We start from the raw sequence: 19,391 nt of genomic DNA on the forward strand, positions 1-19,391 counted from the left end.
AGTGTTGTGCATTCAGAGATGGTATTCTGCATACCTTGGTTGTAACAAGTGGTTATTTGAGTTACTGTTGCCTTTCTATCATGTCGAACCAGTCTGCCTATTCTCCTCTGGCATCAACAAGGCATTTCCGTCCACACAACTGCCGCTCACTGGATATTTTCTCTTTTTCTGACCATTCTCTATAAACCCTAGAGATGGTTGTGCATGAAAATCCCAGTAGATCATCAGTTTTTGAAATACTCAGACCAGCCCGACTGACACCAACAACCATGCCACGTTCAAAGTCACTTAAAGGGACAGTCTACACCAGAATTTTTATTGTTTTAAAAGATAGATAATCCCTTTATTACCCATTTCACAGTTTTGCATAACCAACACAGTTATAATAATATACTTTTAACCTCTGTGATTATCCTGTATCTAAGCCCCTGCAAACTGCCCCTTTTTTCAGTTCTTTTGACAGACTTGCAGTCTAGCCAATCAGTGCCTGCTCCCAGATTACTTCACATGCATGAGCACAGTGTTATCTATATGAAATATGTGAACTAACACCCTCTAGTGGTGAAAAACTGTTAAAATGCAATCTGAAAGAGGTGGGCTTCAAGGTTTAAGAAATTAGCATATGAACCTCCTAGGTTAAGCTTTCAACTAAGAATACCAAGAGAGCAAAGCAAAATTGGTGATAAAAGTAAATTAAAAAATAGTTTAAAATTACATTCTCTATCTGAATCATGAAAGTTTATTTTGGCCTAGACTGTCCCTTTAAATCCCCTTTCTTCGCCATTCTGATACTCGGTTTGAACTTCAGCAAGTAGTCTTCACCACGTCTAGATGCCTAAATGCATTGAGTTGGTGCCATGTGAATGGCTGATTAGTAATTTGTGTTACCAAGCAATTGAACAGGTGTACCTAATAAAGTGGCCGGTGAGTGTATATGATAATAATATTGGTAAGGCTACCAAATTGTTATATTCTAGAAAATTAACTTCAATTAAAGGGACACTGAACCCAAACATTTTCTTTCGTGATTCAGATAGAGCATGCAATTTTAAGCAACTTTCTAATTTACTCCTATTATCAAATTTTCTTCATTCTCTTGGTATGTTTATTTGAAAAGCAAGAATATAAGTTTAGATGCCGGCCCATTTTTGGTGAACAAACTGGGATGTCCTTGCTGATTGTACAGCACAAATAAACAAGTGCTGTCCATGGTACTGAACCAAAAAATTGCTGGCTCCTTAGCTTAGATGCCTTCTTTTTCAAATAAAGATAGCAAGAGAACGAAGAAATTGATAATAGGAGTAAATTAGAAAGTTGCTTAAAATTGCATGCTCTATCTGAATCATGAAAGAAAAAAATTGGGTTCAGGGTCCCTTTAACCCCTTAGTGACCAGAGCACTTTTCCATTTTCTGTCCGTTTGGGACCAAGGCTATTTTTACATTTCTGCGGTGTTTGTGTTTAGTTGAAATTTTCCTCTTACTCATTTACTGTACCCACACATATTATATACCGTTTTTCTCGCCATTAAATGGACTTTCTAAAAATACCATTATTTTCATCATATCGTATCATTTACTATAAAAAAAATTATAAAATATGAGGAAAAATGGAAAAAAACACACTTTTTCTAACTTTGAACCCCAAAATCTTACACATCTACAACCACCAAAAAACACCCATGCTAAATTGTTTCTAAATTTTGTCCTGAGTTTAGAAATACCCAATGTTTACATCTTCTTTGCTTTTTTTGTAACTTATAGGGCCATAAATACAAGTAGCACTTTGCTATTTTCAAACCATTTTTTTTCAAAATTAACGCTAGTTACATTAGAACACTAATATCTTTCAGGAATCCCTGAATATCCATTGACATGTATATATTTTTTTTAGAAGACATCCCAAATTATTGATCTAGGCCCATTTTGGTATATTTCATGCCACCATTTCACCGCCAAATGCGATCAAATACAAAAAATTGTTCACTTTTTCACAAATTTTTTCACAAACTTTCAGTTTCTCACTGAAATTATTTACAAACTGCTTGTGCAATTATGGCATAAATGGTTGTAAATTCTTCTCTGGGATCCCCTTTGTTCAGAAATAGCAGACATATATGGCTTTGGCATTGCTTTTTGGTAATTAGAAGGCCACTAAATGCCACTGCGCACCACACGTGTATTATGCCCAGCAGTGAAGGGGTTAATTAGGGAGCATGTAAGGAGCTTTTTGGGGTAATTTTAGCTTTAGTTTAGTGTAGTAGACAACCCCAAGTATTGATCTAGGCCCATTTTGGTATATTTCATGCCACCATTTCACCGCCAAATGCGATCAAATGAAAAAAACGTAAAATTTTTCACAATTTTAGGTTTCTCACTGAAATAATTTACAAACAGCTTGTGCAATTATGGCACAAATGGTTGTAAATGCTTCTCTGGGATCCCCTTTGTTCAGAAATAGCAGACATATATGACTTTGGCGTTGCTTTTTGGTAATTAGAATGCTGCTAAATGGCGCTGCGCATCACACGTGTATTATGGCTAGCAGTGAAGGGGTTAATTAGGTAGCTTGTAGGGAGCTTGCAGGGTTAATTTTAGCTTTAGTGTAAAGATCAGCCTCCCACCTGAAACATCAGACCCCCTGATCCCTCCCAAACATCTCTCTTCCCTCCCCTACCCCACAAATGTCCCCGCCATCTTAAGTACTGGCAGAAACTCTGCCAGTACTAAAATAAAAGGTATATTTGGGCTTTTTTGTGCATTTTTTGTTAGCATATTTACATATGCTTCTGTGTAGGGATCCCCCTTAGCCCCCAACCTCACTGATCCCCCACCAAACAGCTCTCTAACCCTCCCCCTCTGACTTAATGTGCGCCATCTTGGGTACTGGCAGCTGTCTGCCAGTACCCAGTTTAGTGAAAAAAATGCTTTTTTTAAAAAAAAAAATGTCCATTTTCTGTAGTGTAGCTTCCCCCCCAAGACCAACCCCTCACCCCTTCCAGATCCCTTAGATGCTTAAAAAAAAAAAGTTTATTTCATTTTTTTTTAACTTTTCTTTAACTTTTTTCTGTAGTGTAGCGGTTCCCACCCGCTCCCGCCCCGTGCACGCGCCCGCCCGCAACCCCCCGTGCACGCCCGTGCGCGCCCCCGTCAGCTCCGCTTCCGATCCCGCCCCCCTCCACCTTACACATCTCACTGATGGCCGCCCACCCGCCTCCCAAGTCGGCTCCCACCCACCAACGATACCGGCCATCGATGTCCGGTGCAGAGAGGGCCACAGAGTGGCTCTCTCTGCATCGGATGGCCAGACAGTGTTATTGCAGGATGCCTCGATATCGAGGCATCGCTGCAATAACCGGAAAGCAGCTGGAAGCGAGCAGGATCGCTTCCAGCTGCTTTCCACACAGAGGACGTGCAGGGTACGTCCTTGGTCGTTAACTGACATCCTTTAGAGGACGTACCCTGCACGTCCTTGGGCGTTAAGGGGTAATATATATATATATATATATATATATATATATATATATATATATATATATTAATAAACTATGCTTTGTAATCTTATCAAGATAATACTTGTAGTTTTATTTACTTCTTTTTTATTATTTATTAGCATTTCTGCTAATCTTCCATTTATCTCCAACTAATTACTGTAAACTAATTGTTGAGCTTCCTGTATTTGTGGTGATACAGTGCTACTTGTAAATAAACATTTGATGGTTATTTTAAAAGTTTTTTATATATTTTTTTTTTTTATTGGTTTTGCTTGTTTTTTTAATTTATTTATTTTCCATCGTCCCAAATTTAATTACACCTTTTTGCCAATATTTCTCAAAAGGGTTTTCTTTTTCTCTTCTCTCCCACCATATTTCTTTGCAGATATATTGTATTCCCCATTCTAATTCTTACTCTTTCCAGCAACCTTCATTACCTTTCATGTATTCTGCATAACCAGCATTTGCCTTCTCTATTCTTCACACCGAGCTTCCATCTTTCCTCAAAAACAAATCTTTATAGTTGCTGCAAACAGTATTTAAGGTTTTTAGATTGATACATCATTTTACAAAGGTAAAAAAGATCATTTCTATGCAGGGTATTTTGTGCTGTAAAAGCATCTCTTGTTTAACTTTTGCAATGTAAGCTTGTTCTCCTCAGGACCTTTTTAATGGGTGCACCACCCATCTGATTTTACCGACAAAAATAAGCTAAAATGAGCTAATAGTTTTCCCCCAATGTTTATTGCTCAAAATAACTTAAAATACATTTGTGTTAAATTATGCAAATAATGTTTCTTTGGATAGCAGAACATGTTACTTTATTATGTATGCCACACAAAACACAGTTGAAGCTTGTTTAAAAAAAAAAATCTCCTAATATTTAAGGAAAATAGAAATACATTTACCAACGACCTTATAATTGTTAGGAAGCATTGTCATTCTATTGGATTAGTCCGTTGTTAATACCTTACATTTATATTGATGTAATATACATATATTTTTTCATGCTACTTTCTGATATTTTAATGATTGCATTGCATTAGTCTTCTGTTCTGTCAATGTGTACTTCTGGCCTCCAGTGCCTTGTCTGTTATTTCCTTGGTACGTATGCTGTTCTCCAGATGTAGAACCCCAGGCTTTCACATGCCATCAGGATATTTGGTCCATAGTTTGAGAAGCTAATAACTGTTTCTTTTAATAGGACCCCTGTCTCCGATTGTTCACAGACTCATGGGGGCACACAGCCACCTACTCCCCAGCAGGAGGACAGAGAGGAACATACACCACACCAAGAACAGCAGTTGGGAGACAGTGGGGAGCAGAGACAGGAAGGAGAGGTGAGGTAAAATGAAGACGAGCTGGGAAATATTTATGTACACAGGAAGAAAAATAGAGAGGAAAACCTAATTAGGGAACCTGTTTCTTCCTACATATTTCATGTTTAGAAAGAGGCATTGGGGTGGACAGAAACTAGTAATGAAATGTTTAAAGGTAACACAGATTAAAAGAGAAATGTGTGTAGCATAAAAAGATGTATCCGTCCATCCTAGATGATTTCCTAAAACACTTAATACAAATTTCCCTCTCCCATTTTCTAGCAACCAAGACGACGTGGAGGATGGACCAAAGGGCGCAAGAGGAAAAGAAGCCCCCGGGACGATAATGCTCCAAAAGCTCCCCTCACAGGTTATGTACGTTTCATGAATGAGAGACGGGAAACACTGAGAGTGGAGCGTCCAGATATTCCATTCTCAGAAATGACCAGGATTGTTGGCAGTGAGTGGAGCAAACTTCCTGCACAGGAAAAGCAGGTACTTGTTTTAGCACTAGTGAGATGCAGGAAACTACCACACAATTTTCTTTCATAGAAAGATGTATCAGATGTGTCATCCTTCATCTCTGCTGTTCAGCACTTAAAGGGACAGTCAACACCCGGCACAACAGGATTTCATATGTTTGTAACGCAAACGAAGATCCGCCTGCACCGTTTCCCTTCTCTATCACCTCTTTCCTTGTCCTAGTAATACTTTGTTTTTTTTATTGCTTCTTTTTGTATTATGCATCAGGAGGCTGTGCAGGATGTTACCTGTAGCTTTTTGATGCCCAGGTGGAACCTCCAGTACCTTTTTGTTCATGTATTGAAAGAACTTTAGCTTATAGAAATAGACTTTTTGCGCCATCATTAGCTAAGGCGGATGCTGTTCAGGAGTCTCCTGTTTCAGATGTGCCGCAGCTTTCTCCTTAAGCGTCCCAATCCTATTCATCTGCACATGCAGTGCCCTGCGTTTCCTCTCATGCTCTGTCTGTAGTTATTTTGCAAGATATTGCTGCCCAGGTATCTGAGGTGCTGTCTGCTTTTCCCATGCTGCAGGGAAAATGCAAAAGAAAATTTAAAGAAACAGTAAGTAAGGTTTCTGATCCTGAAGTGGCTAATCAAAGTATTTCCTCTCTGAAGTCTGAGGATGAAGATTCTTTGGGTGCATCTGAGGGTGATATTTCGGATTCAGGAAGTATAATTCCTTCTACTGATGCTGAAGTTGTGTGGAAGGCTTGCTCAACTAAGAATTGGTTTAAACATTTATTTCTCTTGTAAGGTGTATCCAGTCCATGGATCATCCATTACTTGTGGGATATTCTCATTCCCAACAGGAAGTTGCAAGAGGACACCCACAGCAGAGCTGTAATATAGCTCCTCCCCTAACTGTCATACCCAGTCATTCTCTTGCAACTCTCAACAAGCAAGGACGTTGTAGGAGAGAGTGGTTAAATATAGCTAGTTTATTTTCTTCAATCAAAAGTTTATTTTTAAATAGTACCGGAGTTGTGCTATTTTATCTCAGGCAGTAAATAGAAGAAGAATCTGCCTGAGGTTTCTATGATCTTAGCAGGTTGTAACTAAGATCCATTGCTATTCTCACATATGTCTGAGGGGATTACACAGATGAGGTAACTTCAGCGAGAGAATGGCGTGCAGTTTATTCTGCTATCAGGTATGTGCAGTTATAATTTTTTCTAGAGATGGAAAACACTAGAAAATGCTGCTGATACCGGATTAATGTAAGTTAAGCCTGAATACAGTGATTTAATAACGACTGGTATCATGCTTACTCCCAGGGGTAATACCCTTATGATATTTACAATATAAAACGTTTGCTGGCATGTTTAATCGTTTTTATATATGCTTTGGTGATAAAACTTTATTGGGGCCTAGTTTTTTCCACATGGCTGGCTTAAATTTTGACTAGAAACAATTTCCACTGTTGTAGTATAAAAGTTACAGTTGGTGCAGTTAAAATTACAAACTGTGACATCCAGCTTCCCTCAAAGGCCCTCTGAATGCTATAGGACATCTCTAAAGGGCCCAAACGCTTTCCAAAGTCGTTTATTGGGGAAGGTAGGGCCACAGCTTGCTGTGGCAGTTGGTTGTGACTGTTAAAAAACGTCTATTTCGTTTTTTTGATCCGTTTTTTGAACTAAGGGGTTAATCATCCATTTGCAAGTGGGTGCAATGCTCTGTTAGCCTATTATACACACTGTAAAAATTTCGTTTGATTTACTGCATTTTTTCACTGTTTTTCAAATTCTGACAAAATTTGTTTCTCTTAAAGGCACAGTACCGTTTTTTTATATTTGCTTGTTAACTTGATTTAAAGTGTTTTCCAAGCTTGCTAGTCTCATTGCTATTCTGTATAAACATGTCTGACATAGAAGAAACTCCTTGTTTATTATGTTTAAAAGCCATGGTGGAACCCCCTCTTAGAATGTGTACCAAATGTACTGATTTCATTTTATGCAATAAAGATCATTTTCTGTCTTTAAAAAATGTATCACCAGAGGAATCTGACAAGGGGGAAGTTTTGCCGACTAACTTTCCCCACATGTCAGACCCTTTGACTCCCGCTTAAGGGACTCACGCTCAAATGGCGCCAAGTACATCTAGGGCGCCCATAGCGTTTACTTTACAAGACATGGCGGCAGTCATGGATAATACACTCTCAGCGGTATTAGCCAGACTACCTGAACTTAGAGGTAAGCGAGATAGCTCTGGGGTGAGACAAAATGCAGAGCATACTGACGCTTTAAGAACCATGTCTGATACTGCCTCACAATATGCAGAAGCTGAGGAAAGAGAGCTTCAGTCAGTGGGTGATGTTAATGACTCGGGAAAGATACCTGATTCTAATATTTCTACATTTAAATTTAAGCTTGAACACCTCCGCGTGTTGCTTAGGGAGGTTTTAGCTGCTCTGAATGACTGTGATACCATTGCAGTGCCAGAGAAATTGTGTAGACTGGATAAATACTTTGCAGTGCCGGTGTGTACTGATGTTTTTCCAAATACCTAAAAGGTTTACAGAAATTATTAATAAGGAATGGCATAGACCAGGTGTGCCGTTCTCTTCCCCTCCTATTTTTAGAAAAATGTTTCCAATAGACGCCAACACATGGGACTTATGGCAGACAGTCCCTAAGGTGGAGGGAGCAGTTTCTACTCTAGCAAAGCGTACTACTATCCCTGTCGGACAGTTGTGCTTTTTTTTTTTTTATTTAAGATCCAATGGGTAAAAAATTAGAGGTTACCTTAAGAAAATATTTATTCAACAAGGTTTTATCCTACAGTCCCTTGCATGCATTGCCCCTATCACTGCTGCTGCGGCGTACTGGTTTGAGTCTCTGGAAGAGGCTTTACAGGTAGCGACTCCATTGGATGACATACTTGGCAAACTTAGAGCACTTAAGCTAGCCAATTCTTTTATTCTGATGCCATTGTTCATTTGACTAAACTAACGGCTAAGAATTCTGGTTTTGCTATACAGGCGCGCAGAGCGCTATGGCTTAGATCATGGTCAGCTGACGTGACTTCAAAATCTAAGCTACTTAACATTGCCTTCAAGGGGCAGACCCTATTCGGGCCTGGTTGAAGGAGATTATTGCTGATATCACTGGAGGAAAAGGTCATGCCCTTCCTCAGGACAGGTCCAAATCTAGGGCCAAACATTCTAATTTCCGTGCCTTTCAAAACTTCAAGGCAGGTGCGGCATCAACTTCCTCTAATAATAAACAAGAGGGAACTTTTGCTCAATCCAAGACGGTCTGGAGACCAAACCTGACATGGAAAAAAGGTAAGCAGGTAAAAAAGCCTGCTGCTGCCTCTAAGACAGCATGAAGAAACCGCCCCCTATCCGGGAACGGATCTAGTAGGGGGCAGACTTTCACTCTTTGCCCAGGCGTGGGCAAGAGATGTTCAGGATCCCTGGGCGTTGGAAATTATATCCCAGGGATATCTTCTGGACTTCAAAGCTTCCCCCCCAAAAGGGAGATTTCACCTTTCACAATTATCTGCACACCAGATAAAGAAAGAGGCATTCTTACACTGTGTACGAGTCCTCCTAGTTATGGGAGTGATCCATCCAGTTCCAAAGGAGGAACAGGGACAGGGTTTTTACTCAAATCTGTTTGTGGTTCCCAAAAAAGAGGGAACCTTCAGACTGATTTTGGATCTAAAGATCTTAAACAAATTCCTCAAAGTTCCGTCGTTGAAGATGGAAACTATTCGTACCATCCTACCACTGATCCAGGAGGGTCAATATATGACTACAGTGGATCTAAAGGATGCTTATCTTCACATTCCGATACACAAAGATCATCATCGGTTTCTCAGGTTTGCCTTTTAAGACAGGCATTACCAGTTGTAGCTCTTCCCTTGGGATTGGCTACAGCCCCAAGAATCTTTACAAAGGTTCTAGGGTCACTTATGGAGGTCCTAAGGCCGCGGGGCATAGCAGTAGCCCATTATTTAGACGACAACCTGATACAGGCGTCAAACTTCCAAATTGCCAAGTCTCATACGGACGTAGTACTGGCATTTCTGTGGTTGCATGGGTGGAAAGTGAACGAGGAAAAGAGTTCTCTATCCCCACTCACAAGAGTTTCCTTTCTAGGGACTCTGATAGATTCTGTAGAAATGAAAATTTACCTGACGGAGTCCAGGTTATCAAAGCTTCTAAATTCCTGCCGGGTTCTTCATTCCATTCTGCGCCCTTCGGTGGTTCAGTGTATGGAAGTAATCGGCTTAATGGTAGCGGCAATGGACATAGTGCCGTTTGCACGCTTACATCTCAGACCGCTGCAACTATGCATGCTCAGTCAGTGGAGCGGGGATTACACAGATTTGTCCCCTCAACTGAATCTGGACCAAGAGACCATGGATTCTCTTCTCTGGTAGCTATCTCGGGTCCATCTGTCCAAAGGTATGACCTTTCGCAGGCCAGATTGGACAATTGTTACGACAGATGCCAGCCTTCTAGGTTGGGGTGCACTCTGTTACTCCCTGAAGGCTCAGGGATCGTGGACTCAGGAGGAGTCTCTCCTTCCATTAAATATTCTGGAACTAAGAGCGATATTCAAGGCTATTCAGGCTTGGCCTCAGTTAGCAACTCTGAGGTACATCAGATTTCAGTCGGACAACATCACGACTGTAGCTTACATCAACCATCAAGGGGGGACGAGAAGTTCCCTAGAGATGTTAGAAGTTTAAAAAATAATTCGCTGGGCAGAGATTCACTCTTGCCACCTATCAGCTATCCATATCCCAGGTGTAGAGCACTGGGAGGCGGATTTTCTAAGTCGTCAGACTTTTCATCCGGGAGAGTGGGAACTCCATCCGGAGGCATTTGCACAACTGATTCATCGTTGGGGCAAACCAGAACTGGATCTCATGGCGTCTCGCCAGAACGCCAAGCTTCCGTGTTACGGATCCAGGTCCAGGGATCCCAAGGCGACACTGATAGATGCTCTAGCAGCGCCCTGGTCTTTCAACCTGGCTTATGTGTTTCCACCGTTTCCTCTGCTCCCTCGACTGATTGCCAAGATCAAGCAGGAGAGAGCATCGGTGATTCTGATAGCACCTGCGTGGCCACGCAGGACCTGGTATGCAGATCTAGTGGACATGTCATCCTTTCCACCATGGTCTCTGCCTCTGAAACAGGACCTTCTACTTCAGGGTCCTTTCAACCATCCAAATCTAATTTCTCTGAGGCTGACTGGAGATTGAACGCTTGATTTTATCAAAGCATGGCTTCTCCGAGTCAGTTATTGATACCTTAAGACAGGCACGAAAGCCTGTCACCAGGAAAATTTACCATAAGGTATGGCGTAGATATCTTTATTGGTGTGAATCCAAGGGTTACTCATGGAGTAAGGTCAGGATTGCTAGGATATTATCTTTTCTCCAAGAAGGTTTGGAAAAAGGATTGTCAGCTAGTTAAGCGTCTGGCAGATTTTCCAGACGTTCAGGCATTTTGTCAGGCTTTAGTTAGAATCAAGCCTGTGTTTAAACCTGTCGCTCCACCATGGAGCTTAAACTTGGTTCTTAAGGTTCTTCAAGGAGTTCCGTATGAACCTCTTCATTCCATAGATATCAAGCTTTTATCTTAGAAAGTTCTTTTTTTGGTAGCTATTTCCTCGGCTCGTAGAGTCTCTGAGCTATCTGCCTTACAATGTGATTCTCCTTATCTGATTTTTCATACGGATAAGGTAGTCCTGTGTACCAAACCTGGGTTCTTACCTAAGGTGGTATCTAACAAGAATATCAATCAAGAGATTGTTGTTCCATCCTTGTGTTACACAATTTGGACGTGGTCCGTGCTTTAAAGTTTTACTTACAAGCTACTAAAGATTTTCGTCAAACATCTGGTTTGTTTGTTGTCTACTCTGGACAGAGGAGAGGTCAAAATGCTTCGGCAACCTCTTTTTCTTTTTGACTAAGAAGCTTAATCCACTTAGCCTATGAGACTGCTGGACAGCAACCTCCTGAAAGGATTACAGCTCATTCCACTAGAGCTGTGGCTTCCACTTGGGCCTTTAAAAATGAGGCTTCTTTTGATCAGATTTGCAAGGCGACGACTTGGTCTTCGCTTCATATTTTTTAAAAATTTTACAAATTTGATACTTTTGCTTCTTCGGAGGCTATATTTGGGAGAAAGGTTTTACAGGCAGTGGTTCCTTCCATTTAATTTCCTGCCTTGTCCCTCCCTTCATCCGTGTACTTTAGCTTTGGTATTGGTATCCCACAAGTAATGGATGATCCGTGGACTGGATACACCTTACAAGAGAAAACACAATTTATGCTTACCTGATAAATTTATTTCTCTTGTGGTGTATCCAGTCCACGGCCCGCCCTGTCATTTTAAGGCAGGTCATTTTTAAATTTAAACTACAGTAACCACTGCACCCTATGGTTCCTCCTTTCTCGGCTTGTTTTCGGTCGAATGACTGGCTATGACAGTTAGGGGAGGAGCTATATTACAGCTCTGCTGTGGGTGTCCTCTTGCATCTTCCTGTTGGGAATGAGAATATCCCACAAGTAATGGATGATCCGTGGACTGGATACACCACAAGAGAAATAAATTTATCAGGTAAGCATAAATTGTGTTTTTTTCTGCACCTCTGATTACGCAAATGCTATTAAATGTACAGATTGGTTTGAACTTCATGTCTCCAAGGATGTTGCTGTTAAGGCACTGCCACAGCTTTCTCCTTTTATGTCCCAAGCCTATATGGCATCACATGCAGTGCCCTGTGGTTCCACTCAATCTCCTGGAGGAGTGTATTTGCTTACAGAAGTTGCAAGCTCAGGTATCTTCTGCGGTATCTGTGGCTTGGTCTGTTTTCCTTTACTTCAGGGAAAAGGCAAGAGGACATTTTAAGTCTCAGATAAGAGGGTTTCTGCTCCACATGCTGCTACGCAGGTTTGTCTTCTTCCAAGTTAGTGAGTAGGATTTGCCGGTAGTTTCTGAGGCTGAAATCTCAGATCTGGACAGTATAATTCCTTCATCTGTTATTGAAGTGGTATCCTTCAGTTGTTTGCTTCAAAGCATCTTATATTGTCAGGAGGTCTTGGCTGACTGGATGACACCGATCCCTATCGTTGTCTTTCCTTTGGATTTTTGTGAACTTTATTAGTTCTATATTTTTCTTTCCTCTCTGGAAGGGTTCTAGAAGTGCTGTGAGATGTTCGCAGGATTGATATAGAGAATCTGGGGATATTTCTCCCTGCCTCACGTCCTTTTTAGGATTTCCTGTTGCTATCTCTCTTGAAATGCAGTGTCTTTAGTAGAAGGGAGCTTTCTACTTTTAATCAGAGAACTTAGATCTAGAGATAATCTAGTTTTCTTTCTGACATAGGTAAGAAGCTGGAGGTTTAATTGTTCATTTAGAGCAATGTCTTGTCTTATTAGACTTGCTGTACTAGCCGCCGGGCATTGTGGCTGAAATCTATGGTCAGCTGAGAAGCCTACCTGTGGTTTAGTGGTACAGCCTAGGCTTTATAGTTCTGCAGTTGCAGATTCGATTCTTTCTGTTTCCTCCAAATACATTTTTCTAGAGTCTTCTTTTAAGGATGAGACTTTGTTTGGGTCATGCCTTTTCAAGACCAATCTAAGTCTTCCTCCCAGGGGCAGATTTCTCTTTCTATAGTATCTGCAATCCAAGTAGGATGAGAGGCATTCCTTGAACTGGATTCAAGGTCTTCTTCTCTGGGAGTGACAGTTCCAGTCCCAGTTTAGGAACGGGGTATAGATATTTACCTCATATATTTCAGATTCTGTCCTTCAAAATAGTATCCTTTCTCCTTTGGTTCAAGTGGGCCTGTTCATAACGAACTTAGACTTGAGAGATTTATTGTTTCCTTAATCAGAATCTTCTCTAGTTTTCTTAGTTTGCGCCATCCCAGTCAGACCTTTAGGTCTTGGGATATTGCAAGTGTGTTTTTCTGGACAAAATATAGTTCAGGTATCATCCTGACTTCGAGCTAACTCTCTTTTAAGAGATCTTGTCCAATCTTCTTTTCCGGGGATGGGAAATTAATCTTGAGAAGAGTTCCCTTGTTCTATCCACAAGGGTAATTTTTTTGGGACTACCACCACAATACCCTGAATACTCCCGATTTCATTTGATCTCTGAAGTTATGCAGGGTCAGGTCTGGTCAGTACCTGGATGGGAGACTGCCTGGGAACACCAGGTGCAGTATGCTTGGACCTTTATTTGATTCTTTATCTAGGAGATGTCTTTCAGAGGTCACAAAATCAAGGATTTATTCCTTTTCCCCACTCTGCAGTCTTCTTTCCGGCCAACAGTAAGTTTTAGTAGCCAGTGGATAGCTTAGACATCTTGCAACCAGGAGATTGGGAGTTTGGATTTTGCTGCAGTTGATATTTCTTCCCTTTTCTGTGACCCTGTTTATGGAGGGAATTGGTCTGATGGTATTCCATGGATATCATTCCTTTTGCTATTTTCCATGGCATGGAGAACTTTTGGATCGGTCTTAAAGGATAGATTTGGATCAGATGACAAGAGACTTTCTTCCGTAGTATTTTTTCAGGAGTATTTATCTCCGGGCGCGTGCTTCTGGAGATATTCCTGGGTGATGTGAACACGGATGTCAACCTGCTGGGTTGGTAAGCTGTCTGGGTCTTTAAGGATTATGGACTCGGAAGTGTCTGCTCTACTCTTTAAACATCTTGGCATTGAGAGCAATAAGCTATGCTCTGAAGACTTGACCTCAGTCGTCCCTAGCTTGGTTCCAGTCGGACAATATCACCTCAAGGGTTTATATCAACCATTAGGGAGGAACTACGGATTCCTTAGCCATGTATGAGGTGACGTGGATTGTTCAGTGGGAGGAAGCTCACATTTTCTGTCGGTCATCCACTTTCCAGGGGTGGACAATTAGGAGTCGGACTTCTAAACAGACTGATAATTCATCCCGGGGAGTTAGCATTTCCATCTGGAAGTGTTCTCTAGGTAGACCCTCACATGAGTTGGCTTTTGTGGGCGTTTTGAAGGTACAGTTTATGGTCATGTGATCCGCAGACAGTCCTGATGTTCTGACGTTTTTCTTGGATTTCAGTCTTGCATACCTTTTTTTTTTTTTTCTGTTTGTTCTCCTTCCACTAGTCATTACTCGTATTTTTAGATGAGAGCGGCACTGATTTTATTAGCCCCTGCGTGGCCTCGCAGGATCAGGTATGCAGATCTAGTGGAAATGTTGTCTCTCCACCTTGGAGACTACCTCTGAGGAAGGACTTCTGATTCTTGGTCTTTTCCTTCATCTAAATCTCTGAAGCTGACTGCTTGAAGTTTGGACGCTTAGTTTTGTCTAAGCATCTGGTGGACGTGCCAGATGTGCAATATTTTTGTCAGGCACTGGTCTACATCAGGCCTGTGTTTAAGTCGGTTGCTCCCCCTTAGGGTTTTGCCCTTGTTCTTAACGTTTTGCAGTAGGCTCTGTTTGAGCCTTTACTTTCCATAGATATTAAGTTATTTTGGAATGTTTTGTTTCTCATTGCTATCTTTCCTGCTTGGAGAGTCTCGGAGCTCTCAGTTTTGCAGTGTGATTCGCCTTATCTTATCTTTCATGCAGTTAAGGTGGTTATTCGTACTAGTTAGGTTTTCTTCCTAAGTAGTTTCGGATAGATATATTAATCAGAAAATTGTTGTTCCTTCTCTGTGTCTTTATCTTTCTTCTCATAAGGTACATTTGTTGCACAACTTTGATGTTGTGCATGCTTTTATTTTCTATCTACAGGCGACTAAGGATTGTCGCCAGTTTGCTGTTTGTTTCTCTGGGAAACATAAAGGTCAGAGAGCTTCAGCTACTTCTCTTTCTCTTTGGTTGAGTAGTATAATGTGTTTGGTTTATGAGACTGCTGGACAGCAGCCTCCTGAGAGAATTTCAGTTCATTTCACTAGGGCTGTCCCTTCTTCTTGGGCTTTCAAGAAGGAAGTTTCTGTAAAACGGATTTGCAAGGCTGCAACTTGGTCCTCTCTGCCTACTTTTTCCAAATTTGTTATTTTTGTCTCAGCTGAGGCTTCTTTTCCGAGAAAGGTTCTTCATGCAGTGGTGCCTTCTGTTTAGGTTACCTGTCTTGTCCCTCCCTAATCATATGTGTCTACTAGCTTGGGTATTGGTTCTCACTAGTAATTGATGATTCCGTGGACTCACCATATCTTAGGAAAGAAAACAAAATTTATGCTTACCTGATAAATTTATTTCCGGATATGGTGACTCCACGGCCCACCCTTTATTTTAAGACAGTTATTTTTAACTGAAACCTCAGGCACCTCTACACCTTTGTTTTATCTTCTTTTTTCCATTTTCCCTTTGGCTGAATGACTGGAGGTTATGGGTAAGGGAAGTGACATATATAACAGCTTTGCTGTGGTGCTCTTTGCCTCCTCCTGTGTGATATTCCCACTAGTAATTGATGATTCCGTGGACTCACCATATCCAGAAATAAATTTATCAGGTAAGCATAAATTATGTTTTTTCACTATGCCTTGAATCAGTCACACTTCACTACCCTTTTTCTGGCTCATAATCATTCTTCCATTTTTACATTGACCCCATGGGGGCAAATACTAACATGGTGTGTATGCTTTAAAGGGTCAGTAAACTCAGACAATGTAAAAGCTAACGCTAACGTCCTCTATATCCAAAAAAAAAAATTATAACATGTTTTATTAAATAATAAGTTTTGCAGCCTAATCGTTACTCTATGTCCGTTCTCCAACCCCTCCACGGCATCTCCAATGTGGGCGGTATAGACAGACTCTGTACTTCCCACATGCAAATAATGTGACGCACATTTATCCTCCCACTGAAGCTCGCTCACGCTCCTGTGTATACCATATTTTTTTTTTCAGATAATGCTACTGCGCATGCGTCTAGGTCACATAGCAAGTACATAGCACGACCGATATCAACACTATAGGATGAATGGTAATTCTTCAAATATAGTGAAAAATGCGGCGTACAGTGAATACACAAGTGGTAGAAGTTTGACTAGAAAATAGATAAGATAAAAACTGTTATTTCTTCTATAAGGTACGACGAGTCCACGGATTCATCCTTTACTTGTGGGATATTATCCTCCTGCTAACAGGAAGTGGCAAAGAGCACCACAGCAGAGCTGTCTATATAGCTCCTCCCTTAGCTCCACCCCCCAGTCATTCTCTTTGCCTACTCTAAGTACTAGGAAGAGTAAAGTGAAAGAGGTGATAAAATATTAGTTTTTAATTTCTTCTGACAAGAGTTTTTTGTTTTAAATGGTACCGGTGTGTACTATTTACTCTCAGGCAGCAGATGGATGAAGACTTCTGCCTGGAGGATGATGATCTTAGCATTTGTCACTAAGATCCAGTACAGTTCCCACAGAGGCGTGGAGTGCAGGAAACTTCAGTGTGAGGAACATTTTCATGCTATATAGCAGTGAGGTATGTTTAGTCATTTTTTCTGGAGAGACTGGGTATTTCAGAAAGGCTGACAGTATCCCCATGAGGGTAAGGGTAAGCAGTAATACCAAGAGCTATAGAATGGCATTACTAAGCTTGCAATAAGGGGCTAATTAAAAAATGGTTGATACTGAGTTTTTGAATGTTTGTGGGCAAACGTTTTGTAACTGGGAGTGCTTTTAACGTTTTTTGGGCAACTTTATTGAGGGTACTCTTGGCTTATTTTTTGGGTCTCAGAACCCACATGGCTAGTTTAAAACCGCTCTGGTGCGGTTCTTTGGGGCTGTAGAGACACTGAGTTAGATGGGCGGGGCCTATTTTCGTGCCTCAGATGCGCAGTTGTTTTCACTCAGCAAGCTCCAACTCCTGAGGGCCCTTGTGAATGTTTTGGGCCAAATGGAAGCTTTAACCCATATTTACTATTCCTGAGGGCAGGTAGGTGCCACAGCAGGGCTGTGGCGAGGTGCTGGGGGTGTTTTTTTTCCGGATTTAGGCCTTATTTTAATCTGGTTTGCACATTAAAGGGTTAAATGTTTTAATTTCTTGTGGGGCAAACTTAACTACACAAATTGAGTTTGCTATCAAAAATTTGGAAAGTTTGGTGTATTTTAAAGCAGTTTTGCAGAACGTGTATGCTTTTTTTCTCTTAAAGGCGCAGTACCGTTTTTTAAGATTGTTGTTTTTTCACTAAATAAAGTGTTTTTCAAGCTTGTTTGTAGTCATTACTAGCCTATTCAACATGTCTGACATTGAGGAAAGTCAATGTTACATATGTTTAGAAGCCATTGTGGAACCCCCACTTAGTATGTGTCCCTCATGCACTGAAAGGTCAATAAATTGCAAAGAACATATTTTAGCTACTAAAAGTATGTCGCAGGATGATTCTCAGTCAGAAGGGAATCGGGTTATGCCAACTAATTCTCCCCAAGTGTCACAACCATTAACGCCCGCACAAGCGACGCCAATTACTTCTAGTGCATCTAATTCTTTCACCCTGCAAGATATGGCCGCAGTTATGAATACTACCCTCACAGGGGTTTTATCGAAGCTGCCTGAGTTGCAGGGGAAGCGCAGTAGGTTTGGTGTGAGAACAAATGCTGAGCCCTCTGACGCTTTATTAGCCATATCCAATGTACCCTCACAATGTTCTGAGTTGGAGGTGAGGGATTTTCTGTCTGAGGGAGAGATTTCTGATTCAGGAAAGATGTTCCCTCAGACAGACTCAGATATGACGGCTTTTAAATTTAAACTAGAACGCCTCCGCTTGTTGCTCAGGGAGGTTTTAGTGACTCTGGATGATTGTAACCCTATTGTAGTTCCAGAGAAATTGTGTAAAATGGACAGATTTCTAGAGGTTCCTGCCTACACTGATGTTTTTCCGGTTCCTAAGAGGATTTCGGACATTGTTACTAAGGAGTGGGATAGACCAGGTATTCCGTTCTCTCCCCCTCCTACTTTTAAGAAAATGTTTCCCATATCAGACACCATGCGGAACTCGTGGCAGACGGTCCCTAAGGTGGAGGGAGCTATTTCTACCCTGGCTAAGCGTATAACTATACCTATTGAGGACAGTTGTGCTTTCAAAGATCCTATGGATAAAAAAATTAGAGGGTCTCCTTAAGAAAATATTTGTTCATCAGGGTTTTCTTCTCCAACCTATAGCGTGCATTGTTCCTGTAACTACTGCAGCTGCTTTTTGGTTCGAGGCTCTGGAGGAGGCTCTTCTGGTTGAGACCCCATTAGATGATATTCTGGATAGAATCAGGGCTCTCAAGCTAGCTAATTCTTTCATTACAGATGTCGCTTTTCAACTGGCTAAATTAGCGGCAAAGAATTCAGGTTTTGCCATTTTAGCGCGTAAAGCGTTATGGCTTAAGTCCTGGTCTGCTGATGTGTCATCAAAATCTAAGCTTTTAGCCATCCCTTTCAAAGGTAAGACCCTATTCGGGCCTGAACTGAAAGAGATAATTTCAGACATCACTGGAGGGAAAGGCCATGCCCTTCCTCAGGATTAGACAAATAAGATGAGGACCAAACAAAATAATTTTTGTTCCATTCGAAACTTCAAAGGTGGTCCCTCTACCTCTTCCCCTGCTGCAAAACCAGAGGGGAATTTTGCTCAATCCAAGTCAGTCTGGAGACCTAACCAAACTTGGAACAAAGGTAAACAGGCCAAGAAGCCCGCTGCTGCCACCAAGACAGCATGAAGGGGTAGCCCCCGATTCGGGACCGGATCTCGTAGGGGGGAGACTTTCTCTCTTTGCTCAGGCTTGGGCAAGAGACTTTCAAGACTCCTGGGCTTTAGAAATCGTAACCCAGGGGTATCTTCTAGATTTCAAAGATTCTCCTCCAAGGGGGAGATTCCATCTTTCTCAATTGTCTGCAAACCAGACAAAAAGAGAGGCGTTCTTACGCTGTGTAGAAGACCTATATACCATAGGAGTGATCCGTCCAGTTCCGAAAGCGGAACAGGGGCAGGGGTTTTACTCCAATCTGTTTGTGGTTCCCAAAAAAGAGGGAACCTTCAGACCAATTTTAGATCTCAAGATCCTAAACAAATTCTTTCAAGATGGAGACCATTCAGACTATTTTACCAATGATCCA

The 19,391-nt window shown here is 41.3% G+C and overlaps 1 protein-coding gene across 2 annotated transcripts in view; it reads left to right on the top strand.

Annotated features, from left to right (window-relative positions):
- HMG20A (high mobility group 20A) overlaps positions 1-19,391 on the top strand; it is a 168,226-nt gene that overhangs the window by 54,110 nt on the left and 94,725 nt on the right. For both annotated transcript variants that reach the window (XM_053717340.1, XM_053717341.1), the window contains exons 4-5: positions 4,696-4,831; positions 5,093-5,305. In XM_053717340.1, the coding sequence (XP_053573315.1) occupies positions 4,696-4,831; positions 5,093-5,305 (349 nt within the window). The remainder of the gene's footprint in view (positions 1-4,695; positions 4,832-5,092; positions 5,306-19,391) is intronic.

The sequence above is a fragment of the Bombina bombina genome, chromosome 6, assembly GCF_027579735.1.
Source record: "Bombina bombina isolate aBomBom1 chromosome 6, aBomBom1.pri, whole genome shotgun sequence".
Classification (NCBI taxonomy): Eukaryota; Metazoa; Chordata; class Amphibia; order Anura; family Bombinatoridae; genus Bombina; species Bombina bombina.